General features: G+C 44.1%; 1 protein-coding gene across 1 annotated transcript in view; it reads right to left on the minus strand.

Moving 5' to 3' along the window:
* Window positions 1-2,007: 2,007 nt before the first annotated feature.
* LOC123994682 (laminin subunit beta-1-like) overlaps window positions 2,008-14,402 on the minus strand; it is a 38,575-nt gene continuing 26,180 nt past the window's right edge. Inside the window, exons 23-33 of the mRNA XM_046297580.1 lie at window positions 11,241-11,337; window positions 5,892-6,261; window positions 5,485-5,669; window positions 5,127-5,368; window positions 4,788-4,994; window positions 4,244-4,388; window positions 3,830-4,037; window positions 3,551-3,692; window positions 3,020-3,196; window positions 2,724-2,883; window positions 2,008-2,587 (exon numbers count right to left, since the gene is read on the minus strand). Coding sequence (XP_046153536.1) covers window positions 2,451-2,587; window positions 2,724-2,883; window positions 3,020-3,196; window positions 3,551-3,692; window positions 3,830-4,037; window positions 4,244-4,388; window positions 4,788-4,994; window positions 5,127-5,368; window positions 5,485-5,669; window positions 5,892-6,261; window positions 11,241-11,337 — 2,070 coding nt within the window. The 3' untranslated portion in view covers window positions 2,008-2,450. The remainder of the gene's footprint in view (window positions 2,588-2,723; window positions 2,884-3,019; window positions 3,197-3,550; window positions 3,693-3,829; window positions 4,038-4,243; window positions 4,389-4,787; window positions 4,995-5,126; window positions 5,369-5,484; window positions 5,670-5,891; window positions 6,262-11,240; window positions 11,338-14,402) is intronic.

Genomic DNA, 14,402 nt, shown 5'->3' on the forward strand with positions numbered 1-14,402 from the left:
ACCTCTGGCAGGGGAGACTCTTGAATGAGCATATTAGTTTAAATGATTCACTGCAGAGGGAAACCAGACAGACATTTTTTGCCTTCTCTTTGGATATCCTATTTAGGAGTCTCTCTACCATATCTTCAATAGTTGAACGTTTCAGCACCTTGTACATTCCAGTATTGAGTCAAATTACGTATGACGGCAGGCCCTGACGCAGAAAATAATGTGCGTTGCACAGTGTCCAATGATTATAATCAACAATGCCATTCCACGTTTAACTCAACAGACACCTACCAATACCATGAGACATGACAGCGGATCCTCATAGGAAAGTGTCATCCATGCCATAGACCTTAATCATAAAGGAAACCTGACTGACTTCCGAGCCCTCTCCAACTTTCCTCTGCAACATCTTGCCTCGTCTTGGTGCCGACTGGGTTACTATGAAGCACTTTGTGTCAATGATTTTTTACAAAAGTGCTAATTAAATCAACATTTTGTTTGATTGAAGGATTCTCTCTCCCCGCTCTCCCTCCCTTTCGCTGTCCCTCGATCCCTCTCTCTGTCCTCTTTTCTATGGTCTGGCGGCTGCTCTGAAACGGTTCCTCACCAACTTCCCGCTGTAAGTGTGTCAGAGAGATCAGAGCAGCATCATGGGCCAAGGAGAGAGAGGAAGGAGGAGTCATATTTCATGAATATCTCATATCAACTCAGGAAAACCACACTCGACCACACTTGCAGACACATGCTGATATTGAGAAGTGCCCCGTGGCCAGCTCCATGTGAACCACAGCGTTCTCCTATCCACCCGGCAGCTGTGGCCATCTCAGGGCCCAGTGGCTGCCAATTTAAATGGTCCAGACAGGAAGTGGATGTTAGGGCTGGTTAAGGTCAATGGCTGTTTACTGTCGTATGCTGGATGGACTGATCTTAGCCTGCAGGGCACAGCTGTGTTTTTCTACAGGACAGCTCTATTTAGCTGTTCGGCAAATGGATGAAGAGGTTGGGTATGGTATAAGGTTTGCGGAGTGTCATCCATGCAAGCTGATGAAATGTGTTTAGTCTAGAACGAGGCATTGCACTGCAGAATGACTTTTGTGATGTATTAAATGATATAATTGTATAGGGTCTGCTGGAGACCTCAGGTGGCTGGGTTAGATAAACATAAAACACTGGTTTGTCACTGGGGACCTACACAGAATTCAATGATGTCACGTAAGGTCACGGATGACCTCACAGCACAAGCATGCACATCACACAGTCCACTGTACCATACATACTGTACGCAGGGGAAGGGACCGTCTGGACCCCTTTCTAAAGCTATTTATCTCACAGATATGCCTGGGTGGGGTCAATATATGGGGAAGCACAGTGACGCCTGACTGATTTGCAGCACTAGAGGGAAAGCGCTCATTTCGGAGGGAGGAGGAAACGGAGGAAACCCTCCGGGGGGGAAAGGAGGGATTCATGGGAGGATGAGAGAGATGCTCATTGTGTTCAACCGGATCAGCCTGAGGAAAGAGCTGTTCATAATCACTGATCTCCAAATCACCTTGCATCAATATTGAGAGAGCGAGAGGTGTAAGACAAGGCAGTAGAAAGAAAAGCAGCCTGTTTTAGAATATATTTTAAAATGTAGGAAAATGATAGTCTGGTTAAGCCTACAATGACAGTGAAGGTTTCAGTTGGCAGAGTGAACAGCATTTTGCTACATTTACATTACATTTAAGTCATTTAGCAGACGCTCTTATCCAGAGCGACTTACAAATTGCTACAGTTAAAAGTGATAGAAGTACATTAACCTGCAACTGAGTTGGGTTCTATAAGGCAAAACTAAGCTGAAATTGTGTCTATGCTGCTACTCCCTAGTGGTGATGATAATGCAGTAAAGAGAGGGTACAGTTTTTTCAAATTGCCACTAGGGGATAGCAAACACCAAATATTGTACATTTCAAAAGCTTCTCATTTTAGGTAGAGATGAACTAGGCAATGTTGAGGCATTTGTTTTGCAAAATTGGAACAACAAAATAAATAGGGAGTGGAAACTATTTAAGATGCAGTTGTTACTTTATATCAGAAGTTCAATTACAGCAGTATGTTGAAGGGTACAAATCGTATCATACAATTGAATAGTCTCTCTTTTGCATTGATCCAGACACACTTTAGTATCGTTACAGTCAAGATTATACAAATATTCCCATAGAATCTGAAATCATGAAATCTATGTGCAGTCTAATGATTAAAACATCTATTACTTGTGATAGCTTATATGGCTTAGAAACCATTTCATACAGAAACAGTTTTTTTTTTAATTAAATACTTGGTTCTTAGTGGTAAAATACTTTTGGTCTTTGGAGTCTCCTGAGTGGTTGTCATATCTCTTTGGCACTTAAGAAGGCATCGTCATAATCTCTGGTATGACATCAGGGTAGGCATTGCCAGGGATGCTGTTAGGCATGGTTACCCTAAGAACAGGAGCTGTAGATCATGACTTTCTGGCTGATGTCATCGAGCAGCTGGCGTGCTGTTTTCTCCAGCCCGGCCAGCTGACCTGCCTTGGCCTCTAGAGTACGCTGGTTGGCTGCATACGACCTCTCCAACTCTGCAAACAGCACACAGTGATGTCATTAGAGTGTGTGTGTGTGCATGCATGCGTGAACGTGCTCTTGTGTGTGCATGCTTGTGTCGTGTGTGTAAGCACATTGGTGTGTGTGTGTGTGTGTGCATATGTGCGTTACCTCTGAGTCTCTGTAGTTTTCCGCTGGTCTGGGTGAGCAGCTCCTTGGCCTCCTGCTGGAGTAGCTCCGCTCTCTTCTTGGCATCAGACACGCCCACTGCCTTTGTCATCACCAAGCCCTCCACAATACTGTACTGACCCTTCACCTCCGAGTCAAACTCCTACACACAACAAACACACACACACACACACACATACACACAAAGCAGAACACACACTGAGAATGGGTAGCAATATAATTGGCAGGTAAAATGCTGGGCTGTGTGTGCGCGCGTGCGTCTATCTATGTGTGTGTACCTGCAGGGCCCGCTCTGCGTCCTGCTTGGCGGTCTCAGACAGTCTCTCAGTGTTCTGTGTGCGGTGGCTGGTGTCCAGGCTGCTCTCTCTCAGCAGAGTCACGTCTCTCTCCAGCTGCAGCAGACGCAGTGTGGCATTACTCAGACGCAGCTCTGACTCCGCAGTCTCCGACTCCACCTATAAACACACAAGCCCATATTAGCATGTATTCATGCACAGACGCAAACACAAATATTGTTCTTCAAAATTCTATTTTCCATAAGCCTAACCCTGATCTTAACCCTAACACTAATCTTAACCCGTAACCTTAAACCTAACCCCTCTTAAGCTTAAAATAGCCTTTGTCCTCATGGGGACGTGGGAATTTTCTTTGTTTTACTATCCTTGTGAAGGACTTCTGGGAATTTTAGGTCCCATCAAGGATAGAAGAACCAACACACACACACAATACACACCTTTAGAGATCTTGCATGGAATGTGTATTTATACAAATCTCAGGCACAATTGAAGCCCTGGTCACAGGTGACTTACAGACGTGATGAGGTCAAGTGTACCCCTGGTGTTGTTGTAGACCTGCTTGACGGCGTCGATGGCAGCATTCTGAGCCTGCTTAGTTGTATCCAGAGCCTCCTTCACCAGGGCAGCTGTCTCCTTCACCTCAGACGCCTCCTGACTGAGAGACAGAGAGGAGATTGTATGCGTGAGTGAGTGAGTGAGTGAGTGAGTGAGTGAGTGAGTGAGAGAGTGTTAGCCTGTGTTTGTGTGTGTGTGTGTGTGTGTGTATGCATGAATTCATGCGTGCATCTTTACCTGGCAGTGCGAGCCTGCTCCAGCAGCTTCTCTGTAGTGTGTATGTCGTTGGCACTCTGACTGAGGATGTCCTCCACGCTGGTGAGGGTTCCCACTCTGTCTCTGATCTCCTTGGTCAGGGCCTCCAGCTGCCCGGGCGACGTGGGCATCTTCAGGGCCAACACCTCGTTCGACACCGCTTCGATAACCTCCACGTTGGCACGGTCGTCTGTCACCATGGAAACAGAGCCAATTAAGACTCAGAGAGCCATACACAGGTCACAATCAATTCGAATCACAATCATAACCAATCACTCACATGGGGAAAGAAGAACTGGAGCCCTGATTGTCTATGAATCAGGGATCATTTAGTTAGTCTGTAGAGTACGTTGAAAGATTGAGGCCTGGTCTTTGGAAAAATGTGTGTATACTCACTAGTGAGTAGGTCTCGTATCTCCTTGATGAGGCTGCGGAGCTGCTCGTTGGTGTGCTCCACTCCATCTCGGCTCTGGTTGGACTTCAGCAGCACCTCCCGAGCACTCAGCTTGGCCTCGTCCGCATGCACCTTCACCTCCCACACCTAGAGGGCGCCACAGGACACGTTAACTCAAACACGGTAAGGTAAACACTCCTCAACGCTTGTGCAGGAGCAAGCAGATATTCTATTGATTATATTCATGTAGGGCTGAATCATAACTAAACAACAGCTGTACTACACAAAGTTATATTCATGAATCAGGCGTTGGATTAGTAACCGGAAGGTTGCAAGTTCAAACCCCCGAGCCGACAAGGTACAAATCAAGTCGTTCTGCCCCTGAACAGGCAGTTAACCCACTGTTCCTAGGCCGTTATTGAAAATAAGAATTTGTTCTTAACTGACTTGCCTGGTTAAATAAATTAAATAAATAAATCTAAATAAAAAGTAAAAAGTAAAAAAGTTAGGATTCGGCCCAGAATGTAAAAAAACTACAGTTCCCACCATTCTAGAGAGCTTATCCACTTCCTGCATGGTGGACAGGATTTCCTGGTCGAAGTCCTTGGCTGTTTTCAGAGTGCTTTGTGTCTGTGTGACCAGACCGTCACACCCGTCTCCTCCACAGCGATGGGTGCCGTCCTCCGACACACACCCCACCCCTCCACAGGGTGACGCAGCGCACCCCTCCCCCCCACCAGCCGCTCCACATGTCTGCACAGAGGGAAAACACACCAATTGGGTTAGAGCACTAGAAAACAAGGGACCCATTCAAAAAGCATTGTGGTGAAGAAGTGCGATAATAATTGACTACTGATTTTTATTTATTCATTTATTCAGACTTACCTGCTTGCTGAGCTCTGATAGGTCAAGAGTTTCGAGCTCCATGCTAAGCCTCTCCAGTCTCTCTGTGTGTTTCTGTTGTCTCAGGTCAAACTCCGCCTGGTTCTGGCTCAGTCTGGCCTCCGCTTCGCGCCGTAGCGTAGCCGACTGCTCCAAAGTGTTGTCGGGGTAACTGGTGGTCTGATTGACACGGATCTCCGCCCTCTTAGACTCCAAGTGGGCATCGGTGATGGTGTCCATCGCTCCTGCCATACACAAATAAAACACACACAAACAGGGGTGTGTCAGAACTAGTAATGATGTCATGCATACTATACCCCCTCTCTCACCCTCTGCCTCCTTTCTCTCTCTCCTCTCTCACCCTCAATGTTAGAGTTCTTCACAGTCTGTATGCGGTCTCCAATGTCTTTGACTGTTCTCTCTAGCTCTTGGGCCTGCTCTCTCAGTGTGTCCAGACTGGCCTCGGTGTAGTTGGCATTGACAACGAGACGGGACAGGGAATCCTCTGAGACGTTCAGCCTCTCGTTCAGGTCTGCCACCATCTCACTGTTGCAGACGCACGCACACACACACACACACACACACACACACACACACACACACACACACACACACACACACACACACACACACACACACACACACACACACACACACACACACACACACACACACACACACACACACACACACAAACAGAACCATTGGTGCTGTGAGTTTCAATGTGTAAATGTGTGTATGCAAGCGCACGTGTTTGTGTGTACATACGTGACCTGCTGCATCATCTGTTGTACATCTTCCATCTTCTGTATAGCAGGGTTGTTCTCTACTATCCCACTGATAGCATTAGCACTAATCTCCAGACTGCTAACGGTGTCTGTGTACGGCGCCGTCACCCCATTGGTCTGGAGCTCTGTCACGTGATCCTTCAAACGCTGCGCCTGGTTGGTCAGTTCCCCTACCACGCTGTCCCACTCGTCGAAGCACTGGTGGCATCGTTGGCAGGCGGGGAACTCCCCATGGTACCCTCTGGCACACTGGTTACACCGGGGTCCAGACACACCCTCCACACACACACACTGGCCGGACGAACGGTGGCACTGCTCGCTGGCGATGCCACGCAGGTCACAGTCACACGCTGGAGGGTGAGGGAGAGAAAGAGGAACAGGAGAAGAGAGAAAAGTGTTAAACACATACCTATTCCTGACTTGAGGTGAAAACAGTGGTGATGATGGAAAGGAAATGAGGGTACAAGGAAATGAACTCATACTAATATGAGAACAGGTCTGTGCCCTTTAAAAGCCACCCTAGGAAAACAGAGGTACTGAAAAACTATTAAACGGCTCAAAAGTCTGAGTGTAAATGAACGCACAGGTAGCCTTGACCTCTAAAATCTATCCCCCTTTTGACCCCCCGCAGTCTGAAGCACAGCAGAGACAAGTCTTCTAACCTCTAAAGTGTGAGGAGAAGGAGAGAAATAGTGACGGAGTAAGTCAGTGAAACAAATGTGAGGAATGGAGAACAGGAAAGGGTGCATATAAGCAGTTAGCACCCATTACTGTTGCCTGAGCTTTTGAAGAGGTGATTGATGCACCCCAAAAAAAAGAATGATTCAACATACAATTATGAAGCAACCAGCTGCAATAGGAGTGTGAGTTTGCTCAACATTTGGTGTACAAACTACTAAGAACACCTGCTCTTTCCATGATATAGACTGACTACAATCACTTATTGATGTCACTTGTTCAATCCACTTCAAATCAGTGTAGATGAAGGGGAGGAGACAGGTTAAAGAACGATTTTTAAACCTTGGATTGTGTGTGTGTGCCATTCAGAGGGTTAATGGGCAAGACTAAATATTTATGTGCCTTTGAACAGGGTGGTGTGGTAGTATGTGCGGTACGCACCAGTTTGTACCAAGAACTACAACGCTGCCGGGTCTCTCACACTCATAAAGTATCCCGTGTGTATCAAGAACAGTCCACCAACCAAAGAACATCAAGTCAACTTGACACTGTGGGAAGCATTGAAGTTAATGTGGGCCAGCAGCTCTGTGAAACACTTTCAACACCTTGTATGTCCACTGAGGCTGTTCCGAACAGGTAACACGGTAATCACAGCCACGTGCGTGGTAGGGTTGCGACTGTTGCCATGACCGTGGCATCTTAATTCACACACACACAGGCGCTGTTGTCAAGCCTGTCACTTTTACCTCTGACCTCTTAAATCAGACCATGACATGATCCTCTTAACCCAGACATGGTGTCAAACATTTCGCTCTTTATCTCGCTCTCTTTCAAACACACACACACACACACACATGCGTGCAGTATTCACACAGTGCGCTGAGAGGGTGAGGACAGCGACAGGAGGTCAGACTAACTTTACAGGCAGTTTGGGAATACTGCAGGAATTCCTAAACCACAGGAATAAGATCACGATTAAGACAGGATTCCTCTGATTTCTGGAACATCTGGCTCTGATTCTCACACGAACCAAGGAGTTATTCCCAGAAATTCACTCTCAAAATCTCCCTCCTCTCTCTCACCGTCTCTCTGAGGGTGTGCCAACTTCTGAGATATACATTTCTCCAGATGCAGTGACTGATGGAAACTGGTCTGTTTGTCAGTCAGTTGTTCAGCAGACAATAAACCATGTAGAGGTGTCGACAGGGAGGAGTAATTTAGAGCCAACTAACACCACACTGGTGACACACATGCACACACTGACACAAGGACAGACATACGCACGAATGCACACATACACCGACAAGCATTTCGCTACACTCGCATTAACATCTGCTAACCATGTGTATGTGACAAATACAATTTGATTTGATACACGCAAACATACAAAACAGAGACTGACACAATATCTTTTTTAAGAACACGATTAAGATTTTTATTTATTTTATTTATTATTATTTTTTGTTTTATGTTATTTATTTTTTATTACTTTTTATTTGTGGAAAATGTTAAACTTCATCCTGCTCCAGTTTCTACCCATAGTCCCTCCCCCCACCTCACTTCTACCCATAGTCCCTTTCTCCATGATTTGTGGAAAATGTTAAACCCTCCAGTTTCCCCACCTCACTTCTACCCATAGTCCTTTCTCCATGACCCCATCTTTATATTAACCCCCCCCACCTCAATTCTACCCATAGTCCCTTTCTCCATGACCCCATCTTTATATTAACCCCCCCCCCACCTCAATTCTACTCCTAGTCCCTTTCTCCATGACCCCATCTTTATATTAACCACCCCACCCCACCTCACTTCTTACCCCTGTCGTCTCTTCTCCCCATAATTCTCCCCATGGTCCTCTGTAGCTCAGTTGGTAGAGCATGGCGCTTGTAACGCCAGGGTAGTGGGTTCGATTCCCGGGACCACCCATACGTAGAATGTATGCACACATGATTGTAAGTCGCTTTGGATAAAAGCGTCTGCTAAATGGCATATATTATATTATTTATTATATATTATATATTATTATTATTATTATTATTATTATTATTATTATTATTATTATCTTGGAAATTCAATACTGAGAGAGATTTGGTCATTTCTTCTAACAATCCTCTTTATTTAATATCGCTTAATTGTTGCAATAATGAGGCTGGTCGAACCCCCACACATGAGTATTGGACCAAGTAACCTAACCTTTACATAAATGCAGAGTGCTATATACAGCTGAAGTCGGAAGTTTTACATACCCCTTAAACAAATATATTTAAACTCAGTTTTTCACAATTCCTGACATTTAATCCTAGTAAAAATCACCGGTCTTAGGTCAGTTAGGATCACCACTTTATTCTAAGAATGTGAAATGTCAGAATAATAGGAGAGAATGATTTATTTCAGCTTTTCTTTCTTTCATCACATTCCCAGTGGGTCAGATGTTTACATACACTCAATACATATTTGGTAGCATTGCCTTTAAATTGTTCAACTTCAAACGGGGTCAAACGTTTCTGGTAGCCTTCCACAAGCTTCCCACAATAAGTTGGGTGAATTTTGGCCCATTCCTCCTGACAGAGCTGGTGTAACTGAGTCCGGTTTGTAGGCCTCCTTGCTCGTAAACACTTTTTCAGTTCTGCCCACAAATGTTTTATAGGATTGAGGTCAGGGCTTTGTGATGGACACTCCAACATTATTATGCTTAAGCAATTTTGCCACAACGTTGGAAGTATGCTTGGGGTCATTGTCCATTTGGAAGACCCATTTGTGACCAAGCTTTAACTTCCTGACTGATGTCTTGAGATGTTTCTTCAATATATCCCATAATTTTACGTCCTCATGATGCCATCTGTTTCATGAAGTGCACCAGTCCCTGCTGCAGCAAAGCACTCATACAACATGATGCTGCCACCCCCGTGCTTCGCGGTTGCTATGGGGATCTTCAGCTTGCAAGCCTCCCCCTTTTTCCTCAAAACATGACGATGGTCATTATGGCCAAACAGTTCTGTTTTTGTTTCATCAGACCATAGGACATTTCTCCAAAAAGGACGATCTTTGTCCCATGTGCCGTAATCTGGCTTTATTATGGCAGTTTTGGAGCAGTGGCTTCTTCCTTGCTGAGCGGCCATTCAGGTTATGTTGATATAGGACTCGTTTTACTGTGGATATAGATACTTTTGTACCCGTTTCCTCCAGCATCTTCACAAGGTCCTTTGCTGTTGTTCTGGGATTTATTTGCACTTTTCGCACCAAAGTACATTCATCTCTAGGAGACAGAATGCGTCTCCTTCCTGAGCGGTATGACAGCTGCGTGTCCCATGGTGTTTATACTTGCGTACTATTGTTTGTACAGATGAACATGGTACCTTCAAGGCGTTTGGAATGAAGGATAAATCAGACTTTTGGAGGTATACACATTTTCTGGGAGGTCTTGGCTGATTTCTTTTGATTTTCCCATGATGTCAAGCAAAGAGGCACTGAGTTTGAAGAGAGGCCTTGCAATACATCCACAGTTACACCTCCAATTGACTCAAATGATGTCAATTAGCAGAAGCTTCTATAGCCATGACACCATTTTCTGGAATTTTCCAAGCTGTTTAAAGGCACAGTCAACTTAGTGTATGTAAACTTCTGACCCACTGGAATTGTGATACAGTGAAGTAGAAGTGAAATAATCTGTCTGTAAACAATTGTTGGAAAAATGACTTGTGTCCTGCACAAAGTAGATGTCCTAACAGACTTGCCAAAACTATAGTTTGTTAAGAGTGGTTGGAAAACGAGTTTTAATGACCCCTAAGCTTCAGACTTCCAACTGTATGGCTGACTCTAACAATGCTCAGTCACGGTTGGTTCAACCCCCCTCATGCAGATTGGGGCATCATAAGCCACTCTGGGTTCATCCGGTCGTTATCTGCACGTGGGTTGTTGTCTTAACCCCACCCTGACTTAGTTTCCCAGATGCAAGGATGATTTTGAGACAATGAGTGATTGTTCTACTCCTAAACGATCTCTAGTAAAAACACATTATTGTCTATGTAATGCAGTCTTTAACCCATTTGTCAGCTCAAGCCATCTCCTGTGACCATACACCCACATTAGCTGCAGGGAACTAGAAGTGGAACCCATGAAAACACAGACACTAACAGGACAGAAATATCCTCCTATCTATTAAGCATGCTAACTATTAATATCAAACAAATCAGGTAAATATGCAATTTTTCAATCATAACATGCGTACACACAATGTTAAAACAACACGGATCCACTCTGCTGGAGTCTGATAACACACACACACACACTCACACACACACGCACTGAGAAAACTGCAATGCTACAAAAAAACAACATAAAACCCGGCTTCCAGCCCAGTCACTCAGGGGAACCACCGGTCATGAGAACGAGACCATGAGAGACTGTTTACTCAAACTCTAAGAGACAGATTCAAAAACACGCAGAACCCCTCTCTAAGAGTGTTTCTCCAGACCCCAGTAAATTCAGAAGGAGACCCACTTGGAGAGGAAGCAATGACGCACTTAAGATACCCTGTTGCACGTGTTTCAGCTTCATGATGCACACAAGTTTAAGGCAGTCATGGGAACGAATCCACACACATATTTTGTACTTTCCACTGACACGCATAATCCCAGCCAGAGAAACTTACCTTGACATTTGACCTCAGGATCTCCCCAGAACTTATCTCGGCATTCGTTGCATTTTCTTCCCCCGAAACCAGGCCTGCATGAGCACTGCCCCGACAGCTAGAAAACACACAACACATCAGCATTATGAACATGCAATATACACTGAGTGTACAAAACATTAAGAACACCTAATATTGAGTTGCCCCACCCAGCTTCAATTTGTCAGGCATGGACTCTACAAGGTGTTGAAAGCGTTCCACAGAGATGCTGGCCCATGCTTCCCTGGACTCCAATGCTTCCCACAGTTGTGTCAAGTTGGCTGTGTGTCCTTTGGTTGGTGGACCATTCTTGATACACACAGGAAACTGTTGAGTGTGAAAAAGCCAGCAGCGTTGCAGTTCTTTGAACAAACAGGTGCGCCTGGCACATACTACCACACCTTGTTCAAAGGCACTGAAGTCTTTTGTCTTGCCCATTCACCCTCTGAATGGCACACATACACAATCCCATGTTTCAAATGTCTCAAGGCTTAAAAATCCTTATTTAACCTGTCTCCTCCCTTTCATCTACACTGATTGAAGTGACTTTAACAAGTGACATCAATAAGGGATCCCAGCTTTCACCTGGATTCGCCTAGTCAGCCTATGTCATGGAAAGAGCATAATGTTTTGTAAACTCAGTGTACCATCTCTAGGTTAGAGGACGGTGTCCTTGCTACACACTGTACAATGGACAGTGGCCTGTATTATATACAGAGTCCATGAGTAGGAGTGCTGACCTAGGATCAGATCCTTCTGTCCATATCATCTTTTTCAGTATAATCTAAAAGGGAAATCCAATCCTACATCAGCACTCCTATTCTGAAACTATTTGTGAATACGGTCCAGGGTGTTTGCAGCACAAAAAAAACATGTCTGTATACAAAATGATAATGAATTACTATTGGGTCTAGCTTTCTCCTGTTCTTATCCCATAAATGGTTGATGGACTTTCTCTGTCTCGGAGTGGAATGTTTGTTTAGCAACCCTAAAGTGTATTCTAAGCCTTCCTTCCTCTATGGAACTCGGCCAGTAAACACACTATTCCTGCTGACAGTGTTTCCCAACCAGGAAATGGTGTGTTTTCTAATCAGAAAAAACTGAGCCCAAGCCCTAGTTACACGTGCTATCAAACCGCTGCAACTTATACAGAACGCGGCAGTCTGTCGGTTTGAAAACCTTCCCCAAGTTCTCCCATATCACCCTGCTCCGCAGTAAACTCCACTAGCTTCCAGTTGAATCTCGCATCCACTACAAGACCATGGTACGTGCCTACGAAGCAGCAAGAGGAACTGCCCCTCCCTATCTTCAGGCTATGCTTGAACCCTACACCCAAACCCTCAGTTCTGCCACCTCTAGTCTCTTGGCCCTCCCACTGCTAAGGGAGGGCAGCTCCCACTCAGCCCAGTCAAAGCTCTTCTCTGTCCTGGCACTCCAATGGTGGAACAAGCTTCCTCCTGAAACTAGGACAGTAGGGCCTGGCCATCTTCTGAAAACATCTGAAACCCTACATCAAATACTACTTCAAATAGTATCTTAAATAATCCCACACACCCCCACCAGCAAATCGGCTCCAAGGTTTTTAAATTTATTTTTTGCATAATAAGGAGATATTCGTGACCGTATACAAAAGTAAACAAGGTTTGAAATGATTATGTTTTAGTCAAATGTTATATCTGTTTGGGCTTCTTGCTATCAATTTGCAGTCTACAAATGATTTGTAACTATGTTCCGGCTCTCTGACCATTCTCTCAAGACAAAAATCATCCCTCAGCTAAATGTAGTTGATGATCCCTGAGCTAAAGCATCTAAACTTGAACAACCTTTTCAGTAATGGGTGCGGTATATCTAAGTAACAGATTGGATAAGGTTAGGAAAATGTATGCTATTTATATTTGTGTAGCATAATATGAATTCATCAATTCACATGCAAACACATACAGTGCATTCGGAAAGTATTCAGACCCCTTGACTTTTTCCACAAGTTGTTATGTTACAGCCTTTTTCTAAAAATCTATTAAATAAAATCCTCATCAATCTACACACAATACCCCATAATGACAAAGTGAAAACTGTTTTTTTTTTTTTTTAGAAATGTTGGCAAATTCAAATGTTATTTATATGGTGGATACAACCTTCCCAGCTCTGCAGATTCTGGTGTTAAGTGATAGATGGGAGGAGTTGAATGGAGCTGAAGGTTGGGACTGATAAAAACGAACAACAACAAGATAACTAATGTAAAACATACTGTGCCCGTAAAACGTATATAGGTTAAGAACTTTTGTGAAAGAGCACAGTTTGAAAGAAGTGGCAAATAGAAATCAAACCGGATGGACATCAGAAATAGATGGGAGAGATTGAGGGTAGAGGATGGACAGGAGTAAAAACAAACTAAATAGAACTATTGTAAAATAGATTGTGTCCATAAAATATAGTATGTATAAGCTGGAAATACAGGTGTAAGTGTTGTTAATCACTAGTTTGCTCCAATTGGGGGAGGGGAAGAGGGTAAAGATTATATTTTTTATATACACACACACACACACACAATATACACTACCATTCAAAAGTCTGGGGTCACTTAGAAATGTCCTTGTTTTTGAAAGAAAAGCACATTTTTGTCCATTAAAATAACATAAAATTGATCAGAAATACAGTGTAGACATTGTCTCTTAGGGATGCAGCGAATTTTTGCAGCTTTTTGTTAAAAATCGCGCAAAATTTCAACGTCCTGCTACTCATGCCAGGAATATAGTATATGCATATGATTAGTATGTGTGGATAGAAAACACTCTGAAGTCTCTAAGACTGGTTACATCATGTCTGTGGCTATAACAGAACGTGTTTAGGAGGCAAAATCCCAAGGAAAACTGTTCACAAAAAACACGAAACAAAAAATATCCCTCCGCCAGTCTCTGTATTGTACAGCTTCCAGACGATGTCGCCAGTACTGGCAATTCAGTTGTAGTTTATCCTTGGTGGGATGACAAATAGGCACTTCCTGTCTTCGGGTCCACCGAAGGAAGTTATGAAAGGGAGAATATGGACGATGATTTCAAGACTTGCTGCTATCAAATACAGATCGCCCCGTGATCAATTTGATCGATTATTAACGTTTACTAATACCTAAAGTTGGTTTACAAA

This window comes from Oncorhynchus gorbuscha, linkage group LG14 (assembly GCF_021184085.1).
Source record: "Oncorhynchus gorbuscha isolate QuinsamMale2020 ecotype Even-year linkage group LG14, OgorEven_v1.0, whole genome shotgun sequence".
NCBI lineage: Eukaryota > Metazoa > Chordata > Actinopteri > Salmoniformes > Salmonidae > Oncorhynchus > Oncorhynchus gorbuscha.